This window comes from Microtus oregoni, unplaced genomic scaffold (assembly GCF_018167655.1).
Source record: "Microtus oregoni isolate MIOR12 unplaced genomic scaffold, Mior012 000004F_ref0000308, whole genome shotgun sequence".
Taxonomy (NCBI): Eukaryota; Metazoa; Chordata; class Mammalia; order Rodentia; family Cricetidae; genus Microtus; species Microtus oregoni.
Window position 1 is genome coordinate 34196725 of NW_024543063.1, and position 17286 is coordinate 34214010.

Sequence of the window (17286 nt, forward strand, 5' to 3'; positions counted from 1 at the left end):
TCATTTCCTTTTAAGCTGTTTCACAGGAATGAACCACTAATGGGCACATGTGATACCATGCATGGCAACAAACCAAAACTGTTGTACTGGCAGGTCCCAGGCTGGTGTCCCAAAGTCAAATGTATGGGAGGAGCCAGAGGTCTGGGTAAGAGTAGAGAACCAGTGTGAACTGCTCAAAGAAATGCCTGGCCAAGAAATCTGACACACTGAGGGAGCAACTAGAGGCTGAGGAAGCAGATGTGAGAATGAGGGGGAACATACCTCCTACCAGGAGAAACGTAAAGGACACTGTCATACTGTTTGTGTACTGATGCAATAGTGAGCCTAGCCTTAGTCAGTAGGAGCCAACACTGAGAATGGTGACTTACACTCGAGAATCAGTGTGCCATATTCCCAACACTCCCACAATAACGCACACCTCAAATTCAGAGTGCAAAGCATATACTAAAATGGCATTAACAGGGAGGAGCCAGAGGTCTGGGTAAGAGTAGAGAACCAGTGTGAACTGCTCAAAGAAATGCCTGGCCAAGAAATCTGACAGCCACACGACAGGAGGAACTAAAACAGGAGGTGGCCAACCATACTCAGGTTTCTGAAGGAAAAAAAAATCTGTTTTCCTGGTGGTGTAAGCAACAAAGTCTTCTCAGTTTGAAGATGGGAGAAGGGATGGTATACCTCGACATTTACACCTGTTTGGGCAGAGGCACTGGAGGAAGTAGAAAACAAACAAGGGACAGGCACAGAGATCCACAAGGCACCTTCGCCCCTCCCCTATTCACTGTTCTGAGCAGCCTCAACTATGAATTGCAGGGGCAGGGAGAGGATGCAAGCCCAATGGCCTGAGTTCAGATGGCCAAAATCAACATTTTAAAAAAGTAGATGAGCCGGGCGGTGGTGGCGCACGCCTTTAATCCCAGCACTCGGGAGGCAGAGGCAGGCGGATCTCTGTGAGTTCGAGACCAGCCTGGTCTACAAGAGCTAGTTCCAGGACAGGCTCCAAAACCACAGAGAAACCCTGTCTCGAAAAACCAAAAAATAAATAAATAAATAAATAAATAAAAATAAAAAAGTAGATGGCTATAGGGATGCTTGCCTTTAATCTAAGCACTTTGGAGGAAGAGGTTGGTGGGTATCTGGGAGTTCAGGATAGTTACACAGTGAGTTCCAAGGTTAAGTAGAGAGACGCTGCCTCAAACAAACAAAACAAATCCTGGCATTCTTATGGAGAGGCCTCAGGCTGAGATGAGAATTATCCCAAAGCCATGGGCCACCTAACCTGGATATAATACCCAGTGAAGGGACAGAGACAAGACTGCTCTAAAAACAAAACAGGTGGAGGTAAGAACTTCCTAAAAGACAACCTCTGACTCCCAAGATGCTTTCAGCAGTCATGCACACTCACCCACGTATACCATACATGAAAACACACTGTGATTAGAGACAGTGCTTCGAGTTTAAAATAACCCAGCGTCTATGACAAAGCTAATTCCTTTTCAAAATGGAATGAGGCGAGCTGGTTGCACTAAGCCTGAGGAACAAGCTTCTTTCACTTTCCTAAGAAAAAACACTGTAGAGCTCTGTGGACGTAAGAACACATCCTATCTGAAGCCAACTATAATGGCTCCCTTCAGACATTTACTGTGAAACCACATGCTCAGGGTGGTTTCTACACTGCCCTTCCCTAAATAGCCAGCAAGTCAAAAAGCAGTTTCCAGTGCCCTTCCAAGATAGTAAGCTTATCTCTTAGCACCACCCAGTGGCTTGTTCAATAACTGCAAGCATACAGGCATAAAATACAAAGGAAAATGTGGAGCAGATGAGGCTACATAATTGATTCAGGCAATGCTCAAATCTTCTTTGTCCTCTGATAATCTTCAGGTGCTCTTTACAGATAGATATAGAAGAAATATCTAGACCTTTTCTTAAAGATTATCCTATTGTTTTCTTGGGGCTGGAGAGATAGCTCAAATATTAAGAGCACTGGCTGCTCTTCCTGAGGTCCACAACCCAGCAACCACATGGCAGCTCACAACCGTGTATAATGAGATCAGATGCCCCCTCTTCTGGTATGCAACACTTTATACATAATTATTATTCCAGACAATCCTTCTTTAATGGCATTTCATAAAGTAAAAGGCAGCACCAATCATAAAGTACAAGCAGCCTTCTAACCACCCTAAGTCTTGCTCTCTGAGACCAACTGAAAAGTGCCACAGGGGGTACCACTCACTGTCTGCCTTTTATCACTACTGGCAAATATCTTCCTGGACTCAAAGTCCTTTGAAAACAATACCCTACCATGATAATTCTCAACAGAACTCTCCATGCCCTTTGTCCCCAGACTGCTGCCCCAACCCTGCTGGCTGCCTGAAGTCTTCCTTTCTTATCTCATGCCTTAAACAAGGGATAGCCAATCTACCCTCCATGCCCCACACAGTATACCACAAAAATTTGGTAAGACCACACAAATTCTTCCAGTTCATCAGAAATGGCCCAATATATCTTAAATAAAACTCATTTATCTCATAGTTAACAAAGTTCAGGCTGCTGAGATGGCTTGGTAAACGCTGTTGCCACTAGACCTAATTATCTAAGATGCATAACTGGAACCCATATGTTGGAAGGAGAGCTGACTCCCCAAAAGTTGTCCTCTAACCTCTACATATGCCATGGCATGTCTGCATGACCATGGGTACACATACCCTCCAACAAACACACAGCCTAGACATACAAACCGAGGAGTTGGGCTCACACTCTGGCACTGCCACTTCATTCATTTAGTAATCTGAAGTAATTTAACTTCTTGAACAGATGCAATGAGCAAAATAATTCACCCCTGGAGTGAGGGCAGTGACAATGTAGAGAAACACATGGGTAAACCCCTGACATGGTCAGTTCATTACAGACATCCCATAAGCCTCCTGAGAAAAAGGCGGAGCAGAAGCCAGGTGGCGGGGCACGCCTTTTGGGAAGCAGAGGCAGGTGGGTCTAAGTTCAAGGCCAGCCTGATCTACAGAGCAAGTTCTAAGACAGCCAGGGCCACAAAGAGAACACTGTCTTGAAATACAAAAGAGAAAGAGAGAAAGGAAGAAAAAAGGAGAACAGAGTCACCTGCCATCAAGTTTTAGTTCAACCCTAGGACCCACACAGTAGAGCAGAAAACCAACTCCCAAGCTGCCCTCTGACTATGACACTTGTGTTTGGGTGCTCATAAACTTGGAGGTGTGCACACACACGCGTACACACACACAGATAAATAATGAAATATAACTTTTTTTTAAAGAGGCAGTCTGCGGGCTAGAGAGATGGTTCAGTAGTTAAGAGCACTTGCAGTTGCAGAGGACCATGGTTCAGTTCCCAAACACACACACCTAACAATGTCTACAACTCCAGTTCCGAGGATACCACACCCTCTTCTGGCCTCCATGGTCACTGCACACATGTGGCACACAGACACACATGGAGGCAAAACACTCATACACATAAAACAAATCAATCTAGTACACACTGCTAATGCCTACTCACACGGCAGAGGCAGGTGGATCTGAGTTCAATGCCAGTTTGGTTTATATCATGAGTTTCAGGACAACTAGCCCCCTTTCTCAAAAAAACAAAAACAAAACTTTTTTAAAAAGGCAATCTAAGTGGGAAGGGAAAGGAAAAGTATAGACAAGGGTTTGAAAAAACACTTTTTATCTTCCAAAAAGAAATAATCTGTATTTCCCAAAACCACAACTTTGGAACATTTTGTGACTGTATCCCAGTAAGTTCCATTTCAAAAGAAATGAGCAGCTGTAAAACTGACTGCAGTTGATTATCTTTAGGTTAAGATCAAAGGCTCCACACCCACTGCTCCTGCTCTCTCTCTTGCCCTGCACAGGAACCTGCTCCTGGTTCTGGTGCAGGCCACACCACGCAGCCAGAAGGTGAACCTCCACCCTTCTCGAATCACAGTGAAGATTGCTGAAGTCCTTGACTCCCTCCTGCCTTGGGTCAGCTGAGTTACTTTAATGAGGTCTGCACTCGTTCTAGCCTGATCCACCAACCTATAATCAAAAAGACAGAGGGTTTGGGCACTGCTGACTTGTGCTCAGGACATTACAGCTAGCTTCTAAAGCTCCCTCTTCCCTTAGAGCCAAACACTAGACACTGGCTGCAGCATCACATTCTCCAGCTTACAGTGGCTGTCCAGCATCCATGAATGAAGCACCTTTCACTCAAGGCAATTTAGGGAAGATGATCCCAATGCATCTTTCTCACAGAAGTTAATAGAAACAATGCTTATGGAGTGAAAATGCCAACTGGCTCATAAACTGAAATCAGGGTCTCCACTTTGGTAAAACTGCAGACATTAAAAGGCTGAGCAGAGTACAGCTTTCTTATGCAATCTGTTGGCACCAGAAAACTCCAATCACTGAATATCCTTTGTAAATCTCAAGAAATACAGACCTCACATTCAGTAAATGACTCAACATAGACCACCTACAAATGGACAGTTAGTAGCGAGCACTGAGTTTCCACAGCAGCTCAAGCTTAAGTCCTAAAGGTTTTTTCCTACATGGTTTGTTTTCAGACGATCTGAGGACGGAAGTCAGAAGTGGAACTTGCACTGGTTCTGGAAGCACAGTAGCTGCCTAGCCCTGCAGGACCTGCCACACACAAATGCCTAACCATACTCCAGCACCTAATTTAACCATTAATGCCTAGTTACTCTCGCACTCTTAGACTGTCCTCACTCTTGCCACTTTGGAAGAATGAGTTACCCTGGTTTGTTCCCAGGTACAATAGCAAAGTGTCCTAAATTATAAGGTCTCAGGTAGGTTTTAAGCCACAAAACAAAATAAAAAACAATAGTCCTAGACTGTTGTCATTCATACTTAGAATACATGAAAACACATTTATTCCTCTGGGAAGCCTCAGCTTACAATGGCTGTCCAGCATCCATGAATGAAGCACCTTAGTACCTATCCCAAGTGGCTGGATAGACTTCAAAACCTCAGCTCACCAAGTTCTTCCCATGAGATTTAATGTTGGCAGGTTTTTCTTTTTGCCTGGAGTTATTTATATTTCTTGAAAGCTAATGCATAGCTTTAAAGATCAAATGTGAAATACAACCTTGCACTCTGGAAGTTTTTCATAGCTGGGTTCTAAAATATGCTCTTCTAAAACCCCAGAAAGCCCAAGTGCATTAAAAATAAGGGTGCAGTGACAAACAGCACACGCAGCCTCCTGAAGCCTGTGCTTACAAGGTAGTCACAGCAATTGGCCCTCATTACCTTGCTGCCTTACTGACTCCTGACAGTGGTGTATAGACATTGCTCTCCAGCCAGCAAACACCAGTCCCACAGATTCTCAAGTTTTTTTTTCCCACTGCTTTCATGATTCAGTTACTCTTACTAAAAATAATCAATATGGGTGGAGGTGGTACACACCTTTAATCCCAGCATTTAGGAGGCAGAGGCAGGCGGATCTGAATTCAAGGCCTGCCTGGTCTACAAAGTTCCAGGACAGCGAGGGCTACATAGAGAAACCCTGTCTCAAAAAACCAACAACAACCACGCCCTCAAAAGACAAAGGGGGCGGGTATGCATTTGGAGTGACATAAACAGAAGCAGGACTGTCTCTCCACCCCTCAGACCTGTCTGGTTAGGAACTGGGAGGCTTTTGGTGTAAAGATCTGCCCTGGCTAGCTTAGAAGTCAAAAGGTTCCACCTGCTAAACTTTTACTTGCCCAAACATCCCAGACCTACTTGTCTTTAACTCCTAATGATGAAGCGATAGATACTCAGGCCATATCTGGCTTTTCAACATGAATGCTGGAGATCTTCATGCATGCAAAAAAAATGTTCCTACTGAGGCACCTACTCAATCCCATAATGAATACATTTTAGGAGAAACCTATCTGAAACCAGGCAGGACATACAGGTGTGCAACTAGAATCCCAACACTTGGAAGACTAGCAAGAAGACTGGAATTTGTGAAAAGTTTTGTGCTACACAGTAAAACTAAAAAGAAAAATGGACTGGAGAGATGGCTTGGAGATTAAGAGCCCTTGTTGCTCTTGTATAAGAAAGATATGGGTTCAATTCCCGGCACCAACAGATGGCGTGCATGCAGGCAAAATACACATAAAATGAGTAAACCTTTTTAAAATTTTTTTCAATTAAAAAAAAAAAGTACTAGGGGATGCAAAGAAGAAAACCACTTTTCTTTAAAACTATGATCCCAAAAGGCTGGAGAGATTGATGGCTCAGCAGTTAAGAGCACAGGCTACTTACTAGTCCAAAGGACCTGGATTTGATTCCCAGCACTTACATAAGGGTTCACAACCAACTGTAACTGTAGTTCCAGGGAATTTGATTCTGTCTTCTGGCATCTGCTGGCACAAATACACAAGTGGTGCCTAGACATACATGAAGGCAAAACACCCATACACATAAAACTTAAAAATTAAAAAAAAAAATGGATTATTCCAGTGGAGTACAGTGACACACCTTGTGATCCCAGCATTCGGGAGGTAGAAGCAGAAGTCACTTTGGAGATAGACTGAGCTAAATAGCAAGTTCAAAACCAGCCTGGACAATATGAAACCCAAGACAATAAAAATAAATCTCTATCAATCTTCTCATTTGAAGAGACTTCAGAACACTAAGAACACTCAGAATAATATATCTCACATAGGGAATAAAATGTTCTCATTTTGTTATGGTTTCTTTTTTGAGACAGGATCTTGCTTCTGAAGCCAGGCTGGGTTTAAATTGCTATTCCCCTGCTCAGTCTCCTAAGAGCTGGAATTACAGGTCTATGTTTCCACATACTGCCATAATTGAGACAGTTAAAAGCCAAGACTTGTTGCTACCCCCAACTATCAAGAGGATACACCTTAATATCTGTTGGGACTCTGAGCACTCCAAGGGCACACTGCAGCAGTCTCCGGAGCTGGGGACCTGAAGACCTGCTTTTGCACCTAACCTCCCAACCTCTGTGTCTCTCCACTCCCTACCTTCAGCTTGGTGCTACAATTCTGAATAAAATCCATCACTTAACCGAAGTCACTATGGAAGGGAGGGGGGCTGCATTATTTTTTTTTAAATGTCTATTTCTATACTGGTAGAGAAAAGGAATACAAACTGAGTACTAACTGAGGAGGATCATCACACCAAAAGTACACCCTAGTTACAGCACAGGACATATGTGTCACACACTCCAACGCTACAGCAACAAGAAAATGGAAATGAAGTTTGTCAATAAGGAACTTGGCAAAAAAAAAAAAAAAAAAAACATGAAGTTTTTCCCACTTACATAAAGGCATGGCACCCTCTCCTTTCATCTTTCTTCTTATATACATTGTTTTACAACTGAATAATGTTAATGCATACATGCCCTTTACCACCACTGTGCATACCAATACACTACACACAGTGCGTCCCTAAGACAGATCCCATCTCCACTCAGTCTGTCTGTTTAACTGTACCTGCAATCTTTATGGCTACAGGATCCTCTGAAACTGGAACAAGCCCTTCTTTGACTTCCACCTGCTTTTCAGAGGCCAGGGGAGATGGGACAGGGGGGGAACACTTAGTTTCCACATATGCCATGGGCGAGGAAGAAGAGGGCTTAGAATCATGAAAGAGGCTAGCCCAGGACTTTGCGGGCTGGCTAATGGGAATGGCCCCAGATGCAGAGAGCGCACTGTCGGCAGGAGGTGACTGGCTCTCAGGCTTTACAGGGTCCAAGTCTGGGCTCTCCTCAGTGTGTAACTCTACCCCATTGGCAGCAGTGTCCTCGCCCAAGGATTCAAGTATTTTTCCATTAGCAACTGCAAGAGTCTCAGTAGTATCAGTGCCAACGTAGGGTTGCGTCACAGCTGTCCTTAGAAGGCTGTCTGCAGGGAGGCAGGGTTGCTCAAAGTCAGTTCCATGGCAGCCCTCAAGCAGCCCTGCAGTCCTGCTATCACTACCTAGTGTTCTGGGGAAAGGACTGTCAGGCACAGGGTCACTGATGAAGTCCATGGGATTCTGAGGGCTGTCACAAGTCCTGGGCATAACTGAAGGAAGCATATCAACCATGAACTCAGCATCCTCCACACCCACACTGTTCGTAACTGCTGAACTGGCATGGCCGTTGACCAGCGCAGCTGGGGAAATAACTTCATCACTGCCATCTTTCAGATAACTGTAGTATCCAGGGGGGCGCTTCTTCTTCTTTTTCCGCTCCCTTTGACCAAGACCACCAGTGCTACCATCGTTCTCCAAGGCTTCTGCCTCCACATTAGAGCTGTTTTCCAGAGTCAGGGCCGAATCTGGGTACTGGTCAACGGAGCTGTAGTTTTCATCTTTATCTATGCCATCAGGGGTCTTTTTGGAAGTTGTGCAACCAAGAATAAACTCAGGTGCCTGGGGGTTCAGAGTGCTTGAAATACTGTAGCTGGGGGCTCTCGGCAAACCATCACTTGGTTTGATGACTTCATCAACCCCAAACTCAATCCTCTGATGTTCTTGTCCTGCTGGGAAGAAACAAGCAATCAGTGCCCATCCATTGCAAGCACAGAGAGCAAGCTCTGCAGTATCAAGACCATTCGCCCTCTTTGAAACAGCTACAACAGGCTGTATGCCTATCTTAATAATCTGTTGAAAATGGTATCTATAAAACAAGAGCAAATTGGGGGTATGAAAAAAGGAGCCTGTCCTTACCTCTGGTTATCTGGGTAACTAAGAAAAACTTTCAAAAGACAGAGGGTAGAAACTAAATTAAATCTGTGATTAAAAAATTAGTGGGGCAAGTGATTCCAGTACTAGATAGATACAGGATTAGGAATCCAAGGCCACCCTCTATCACAATGGCAGTCACACTATATAAATAAACAAATAAGTAACTTATAACATTGCTTAAAAATATTCCTTTGAGCGGGGCAGTGATAGTGCACACCTTTAATCCCAGCACTCAGGAGGCAGAGGCAGGCAGTTCTCTTTGAGTTCAAGGCCAGCCTGGTCTACAGAGTGAGTTCTAGGACAGGCTCCAAAGCTACACAGAGAAACCTGGTCTTTAAACAAAACAAAACACAGATATATATTCCTCTGACATACAGTTCCGTAGTAGACAGTGCGCTTACTTGCTGCATATTTGGTGAATGGTCATGCATGTGAAATAAAGGAAACGTGTCTTCAATTCTGGTACAGGGCAGCAATAGTTTTCAAGTCCCGCATTTCAAGGATGAAATTATAACTCCAAAATCATGTTCTAAGTATGTTTTATTCTGGAGGGCTTGAAAGACTTCATGGGAAGGAGGAAAAAACGTAGGTTCAGGGAGAAGCCAAAAATGTGCTAACTAAATAAAGGAGGAGGACGCCCATAGCAGAGGTGGGAAGAAAGGCAATCCTACCCCCAGAGACTACAAACCACAGCAGGTTTCATCTGTATGCCCCTGGCCAATGAGTAGTTCTTTTCCTTACTTTGAAATGGATTACCAAAGAACAATAGCTTCAGTTACACCTGGGGGCTGCAGCTCTCCCATGATGCTCCAGGTTCCATCTAATCCACAATGCTTGGACACTGAGGTGTGTGTGCTTGGAGGAAGACTACCCTTTGAGACATGTATACTGTGAAGTCACACTCAGAATTACTGTGCTCTATACTATGAAGCTTACAGAAGATTGACTGTTCCCAACAGAAAATGCCTTCCATGGGCCTGGAGAGATGGCTCAGTGGTTAAGAGCATTGCCTGCTCTTCCAAAGGTCCTGAGTTCAATTCCCAGCAACCACATGGTGGCTCACAACCATCTGTAATGAGGTCTGGTGCCCTCTTCTGGCCTGCAGACATACACACAGACAGAATATTGTATACATAATAAATAAATAGGGGAAGGAGGGGAAAAAATAAATATTTAAAAAAAAGGCCTTCCACATCCATTCTCAATCTTATCAGAGAACAATATTCTAGGATGTGACTGGGTATCAGAGAAACACTTCAACATCTACCCAACATGGTACTTCAGACAGTTTTGTCTCTTCATGAGTGGAACACACTCTGACAGCAGAAAGCTCAGACTGAGTTCCATCTTTCAGGTGAAGAAATGAGAGGCCTGCAAACAATAGCCAAACAATACATAAGGAAGACAACGCCCTGGCATGTAAGCTTGGTGGTTAAGAGCACTAGCTGCTCTTCCCAGAGGACCCAGGTTCAATTCACAGTAACCACAAGGCAGCTCACAACTGTCTGGAACTCTAGTTCTAAGAGATCCCATGTCCTCTTCTGGCTTCTGTGGGCGCCAGGCATACACTTAAAAAGGTATGCCACACACACAATTTTTTTAAGAGGGGGGGGGGGCGTACCTTGAGGCAATATTTCTCAAAAGTGAGTTCCATCAAGTACATATAACTCCATGGTGTGTGAGAGATTTTCCCAAGCAGGGAAGACAAGGCTCCTGCTCCAGGAGTTTACATTTATTGACAAGACCAACCTGAGTTCACAAAGATTAACAGTCCACAACAAAAGTAAGAGGGATTGCAGATCCCTCTGCCTCAGTGGGAGGCAGACTGGTCAGCACAAGAAAAAAAACTATGAAAAGCTTATGAACATACTGTCCCAGTGGGGTGTGGTGACACCCTTCAATCTCAGCATTGTGCTTGATTCCCACGGAAGGTATGAAGAGAACAGTAGAACTTCAACAGTTAACTTAATGGACAGCAAGGACACACTGGTTCAAAGTTCAGCAACTGCCTAGAAAGGATAGCAGATAAGTGCAAAGCACAACAAGGTTCCCTGAGGTCACCTGCTGTGACTTTCTATGCTGGGAGAAGAAAAGCACTTTCTTCACACATTCTCCCACATGCTGAAGGGTCACAGCATTTTACACTAGGCAATCACAGACACTGAGAAATGAATGTGGTCCCTGTGGCCCACTGCTGGGCAGTCTTAAAAGAAGATTTATTAACATAGTGTGAAAGGCTCTATGGTAGTGGTTCACCCTTCTAATGCTGTGACCATTTAATATAGTTCCTCATGTTGTGGTGATCCCCAACCATAAAATTATTTTCATTGCTACTTCATAACTGTAATCTTGCTATTGTTATGAATCACAATATAAATATCTGATATGTGACCACAAAGGGGTCATGACCCACAGGTTGAGAAGCACTGCTCTGCGGAGAGAAAACACAAGAAACCAAGTTTTAGAGGAAAGAACCTTTAAGTGGTCCTGACAACTAGCTGTAAGCAGGCAGCAAGACTCTGGGAGCATTCCCAACAAAATTAAAGTCAGACTTTGGAAGAGAGAGCAAAGAATGGAGAAAAGGACCCAAGGAACAATAAGTAGGTTGAGATTGAGCACAACCCAACACCAATGCAGGTGTGAGCAGGAGACAAGGCCTCTGATAAGCAAGAAGAAACACATGAGAAAGAACAGACCATCACAGGTGCAAACATACAAAGCAGAGACGGATGTCCCAAGGGACCCAGACTCCTGGAGCTGGATACCAGCAGATTAAAGGGCAACTCATTTTGCTAATTGTAAAGCTATTACTAAACCTGTTGGTTCCCTTCAGATCTATTACAGCTCACTGCAGAACTGCTAACCTTAGTCACTTTCTGAGATGTTACTGTAGATAAGGCTGGCTTAGTCTTTTCAAACTTCTATGTAAACCTAATTAACACCGATCACAAGTATAACATGCTAACAGAACATGGAATCCAATCCCTGGCTCTTAAAAAAAGACTTTCCTTTAGATTCTTGAAAGCCACCAAAAACCTTACAACAATCCTGACTAGAAATGGTCTGGTTGAGTTTGGGTCTATGATGAATGCACAGTCAAGATGTGTTAAATATCCGTGCTCAGCAGCAAACACTACTGCACTTGATAAACAACACTCTTAGCCATCAGCCAGGGCTCAGGCTGGAGACAGAAGAGGAGCAGAGCAGGTCGTGAGAATAGTACCTAAATGCCCAGGAATCTGGGACAGACGGGACATAAAAATCAAATGCTATAACAGCTTCACACAGCCCTCAACTGACAGCACACAGGCTCACTGCCAAGAGGACCCAAGGAGACTTGAACACAGCCATGTGGAGCGACACACCCACAACACCAGGGCTTCTTGAGGTAACAGAAAGGAACACCTCTCTCCTGACCAGAACTTATGATGCCCAGTGTTCTGGGGCACAGCACAACCTTAAAAGCACATCTGTCAATCAGAGTGACTTGGTAGTTGAGTGAGCTGCAGTTCACAGCAGAAGCTTCAAGCGCTAAGGAAATGTTGACTCAAGCAGGCCTAGTACCGCAGGCCTGCTTCCCCAGCTTCTAGGCTAAGCTAAGAGCACCACTTTAAGCATGCAGGGCTACAGGTGGGACTCCAAGACATGAACAGACTAGGAATCTAGCTCAGTAAGGAATACCTACTGCACAAACCTCGATCTCTGTCCAATCCCCGGAACCCACGTCAAAGTAGGAGAGAACCAACTCCATGAAGTTAGCCTCTGCCCACCACACACACTAAGCACACTCCAATAAACTCACACATCATAGCCCAACTATGAATAAATTCTTAAGTGGGGGGGGAGAAGATTTAGGAAAACGGAGGACATGTTTGCAGATTTCTTGCCCACCTAGCACACATGACCCAGCTTACCATCTGGTAGTTCATCTTCAGCCTGTAAGCCACACAGAGTCCCACTGTATGGAGGGAGCTGTGTAAGAAATCAAAAAACACATTAACAGGATATTAAAGACTCAACACTTCAAGTTCCATCTCATGATATCATGTTTCCAGAAAGACACACACCAAATCCGATAAAATCTGAATCGAACAGTTTAGGAATGCTTTCAATTATTTACCATTACTGAATACACTGAAAGCGAGGGTGGGAACCTGAAAATGCACTCCTAATGGCAAGTGTACAGGTTACAATAAAACCCTCCCATCACATCCTGCCTGCCTTCCACAGGATGTCAGTCAGTGGTGAGCCCAGACCCTGGGCTGTCCGTCTGCTGGTGGAAGTCACTCTTTTTAACAAGCAGCAACACAGCTGGCAGATGTAGAGCCAGGGCTCTGGGCAGAGACAGAAAAGCCCGTGAGGAAGAAATGGCCTGGAAATTTTTACTCCCTTCTTACACACTGTCCCATGCAACTGAATTAATGGTTTGAAATCACCTTTCTTGTTTGGAAGAAAGAAAATATATGCCTGGCTACTTTGTAAAAATCAGGGGAATTTTAAGACCCTCTCAAATTCTTTTTTTTTTTTTAAATATGGATTTATTATGTATACAATATTCTTTCTGTGTGTATGCCTGAAGGCCAGAAGAGGGCACCAGACCTCATTACAGATGGTTGTGAGCCACCATGTGGTTGCTGGGAATTGAACTCAGGACCTTTGGAAGAGCTGGCAATGCTCTTAACCGCTGAGCCATCTCTCCAGCCCGACCCTCTCAAATTCTTCCTGCCAATTCTACATTTAAGAGCTGGGAATGTCTGAGAAGTGAGACTGACAGAACAAAGCACCTGCTGCAGCATTTCTCTCTAGTCACTAAGGTCCAGAACACAGTCTAACAGTCTGGAGAGCCTGGGGTGTGCAGCTTCAGCGGTCTCTAGCTAGTGTCAGACCAATCACTGTCTGCTGTTTAATGATGTCCTAGGCTCATGTCTCCAATGGACTCTTTTAGGTAGTCAATGCCATTGTGGTTATAAGAGGTAAATTTACTCCCCCCAACCAACTAAAGTAAAGTGCTAGGTTCTCTCCCCAGATAGTAATGACAAATACCAAGAAAACGGTAACTGGAAAGGAGTCTAACTGCTCACTCAGGTTCTGGCGCCAAGAGGCAACCCAGGACTTAGCACCCTGACACACTGACAGCACACATGTGGTGCAGCAATCTCAAGGAAGCTTATAAGCAAAGCCCTGTAAGAGAAGAAAGATGAGACACTGTGTGTAACACAGAATGTCTGCTCTGTCAGTGACTAGGGTGCCCTTGGAGACAGAAATCTATGAGGCACAGAAAGGTCTTATGAATCAATCCATTCACAGTAAAATCCCTGTGACACTGGGAAATCTTTTGAATCCAACTCTGGGAGGGAGGACCAGTGGCAATGTGTATGTGCCTACTGGGAAGGTGGAACACCCCAGAGTCCATATAGCAACTTCAATTGCAGTGTGCAGAAATGTGGTCTCTGTAAAGTAATAAGAGCAGATAAGTCGGCAGGGTAAAGTCTCTATTACTGAACCCTTTTATAAGAGAGGCAGAGACAGCAAACTACCCCGGGGACAATTCAGCAGGTCAGCACAACACAAGCCACCAATTCCTGCACCCCAGACCTTGTAGGGCCAGAACTCTAGCTAGTTCTTCTCAAAACAGCCACCTCACATAGGGCAAGACATGTTACTGGTGCTAGCATCATGATATATGTATCATGAATAGGACTGAGAAGGACAGTGGCAGTGAAAACACTGACCAAGGGTTCCTAACACTCCTATTCTCAAAGACCTCAGGAGGAGTTTCTGGGATAGCAGACGACAGATAGGGAAGCCAGGCTAACTGTTCTAACCAATTAACAGATTACCACTAAAATCTGGGGCAATTTAACAAATTTTATTTAAGCTTCTTTTAAAATTCCATTCATTATTTACCGGGGTAGTGGTGGTGTTGTCAGTTCTGTCATGACACTATTCGGGTCCTAGGAATTGAACTCAAGTCATCAAGCTTGGCAGCACAGACCTCTACCCACTGACCCATCTCTCCAGTCCTACTTGTCATTTTCAGTTAGTGTATTAAGGCATTTAGGGGCTGGTGAGATGGCTCAGCAGGTAAAAAAGTTTGCTGAACAAGTCTAGCAACCTGAGTTTAATCCCTGTAACTGACCCCACAAAGTTTTGTTTTTCGAGACAGGCTTTCTTTGTGTAACAGTCCTGGCTGTCCTGGAACTCACTTTGCAAACCAGGTTGGCCTCAAACTCATTGAGATCCACCTGCCTCTGCTTCCTTATTTACTTGAAGCTGGCCAGACTGCTGCCATCCATGGACCCACATGGTAAGAGGAGAAAACCAGCTTCCACAGTTACCTTCTGTCAGCCGAGCACTATGGCACACACACTTAGGACACGTTAGCAGGCATGAAGATGCACATCTATAAACCCAGTACTCAAGAAGCTATGGCAGAAGGATTTTAATGAGTTTAAAGCTGGCTTACACTACAAAGTGAGACTTTAAAATCATATATCCATTTACTTTGACTATTGGCCTGAGGAAATCATAACCGCGGAATGGTTGCAGACAGGATGCACCAGTACTGCAAAAACATGATTGCTTTTGCTGTCCAGGTGTGTGGCACCTTTCACTCAATAAACTGCCACCAAGTTAAGACCTTCCCTCGTGACAGAAGATGTAGTAAGCACGATGAGACAGAACTATCCAAATGGATCAAAGCTGTCCAATTCTACAGCAGGTTATAATACAAAAAGTACCAGATTTGGTGGTTTACACCTGGAATCTCAGCAGTCAAAGGGCTGAGGCAGGAGGATCACCATGAGTTCAAGACCAATTTGAGAAACATAGCAAGTTTCATGCCAGCCTGGACTATGAAGTAAAATTCTGTCTCTTATACATCAAACCAAAAATGTAACTCCCCATACAAAGGTGAGACGCTGGAGACAAAGGAGGTCCAGTTTACTCTGAGAAGCATGTAAGCCTGGGGCCCTGCACAGCGTAGTATCTCCAGCTTCCTCAAACATTCAGGAAACACAATGTAATAATCTGAAAGCAAGCCCCTGAGACACCAATTCAGGGGGCTGAAGATATGGCTCAGCAGTTAAGGGTGCTTCCTTCTCTTGAAGAGGACCCACTGTCAGTCAGTTTACAATAGCCTATAAGTCTAGCTCCAGGAAATCTAACACCTATGGTTTCCATATGCATTGCACACACAAGCGCACAAACCACATGCACACGCACATACATACACAATTTTTAAAAATTAATCTAAGGTGGTACATAGTGGTGCATGCCTTTAATCTCAGCATTTGGGAGGCAGAGGCAGACAGATCTCTGAGTTCAAGGCCAGCTTGCTCTAAAGAGTGAGTTCCAGGACAGCCAGAGGTACATAGGGAGACCCTATGCCAAAAACAAACAAAAATCCTTAAATGACAATCAAGAGCTTTATCGGTGCCCCCCCCATATTCATTCATTCATATTCTCTCTCTCTCTCTCCCTCTCTCTCTCTCAGCTATGGTACTAGGGGTGATCTGTTCAATAACACTTGATGTATATGTTGCTTCCAATACTAAGATCTGAGTATCTCCTGGAATAAACACTTTCCAGCACCAGTAGACAATAGAGGGCTCAAACAGGTAACTAAATTACCTGACTATTCTCCACTAGGGAGATCCACTTTCAAGCCACTGCTCATAAATCAGAGCACAGCTCTAGAAACACCAGTAATCCTTATAAACAACACCAATATTAAAGATCACACACAGAATTACCTGTTTGCTTCTCCCTGGCTCCCTATCTTACTGGGGCAAGTTTTTAAACAAACACCTAAGACAGGCACAAAAGCTCTCAGTTGATATGCTTTACACTTTAACACTCTCCCCGTTTACCCCCAGTTCTTGATCTTAGAAACAGAAGAAAGCACTTCACTAAAATTTTAAAGCCCACAGCACATAGAAAATAAAGCCAGATCAAGCTATACCATAGCTATGGGCAGGAATGAGTGTGTACCATATTACTCGGAAGTGTGTGTAGGGGACTGTGCCTTTAATCCCATTAGTGGGGAAAGACACAAGTTGATCTCTGTGAATTCAAGGCCACAGTAAGACCAGAGAGAGAGAGAGAGAGAGAGAGAGAGACAGACAGAGAGACAGAGAGTTGGGGATGGGAGGAGTGGATCTATGGGATAGGTCATAGAAATGAGAAATCATCATGTACTCCCTCAGGAACCCACTAACCTAACCTGGCAGCTCCCACAACACTCAGTAAACACACTAATATAGTGTAGTAAATAAATTACAATGTGTGTGACGAACCTACTGAGCAATTAAAACCAGAAAGCAGGTGCTGGAGAGGTGGCTCAGCATTTACTGCTCTTATAGAGAACCTGAGTTCAGCCTCAGCATCAACAATGGAGCTCACAATCATCCATAACACCACTTCCAGGGCATCCGATATTCTGATCTCCATGGGCCCCAAGCAAGCAAGTGGTACATATACATACAGGCAAAACACTAATACACACAAAACAATATTTAAACTAACAAGCAGTAACAACAAAACAATACAATAACAAAAAAACAAATGTATAAGC

General features: G+C 44.2%; 1 protein-coding gene across 2 annotated transcripts in view; it reads right to left on the reverse strand.

Moving 5' to 3' along the window:
• Positions 1 to 17286, reverse strand: part of Usp10 (ubiquitin specific peptidase 10) — a 50303-nt gene that overhangs the window by 14654 nt on the left and 18363 nt on the right. The window contains exons 3-4 of one of the 2 annotated variants that reach the window (XM_041650572.1): positions 12626 to 12683; positions 7475 to 8503 (exon numbers count right to left, since the gene is read on the reverse strand). In XM_041650572.1, the coding sequence (XP_041506506.1) occupies positions 7475 to 8503; positions 12626 to 12683 (1087 nt within the window). Of the gene's footprint in view, positions 1 to 7474; positions 8507 to 12625; positions 12684 to 17286 lie in introns of both variants that reach the window. The other variant, XM_041650571.1, reaches the window with a different exon arrangement.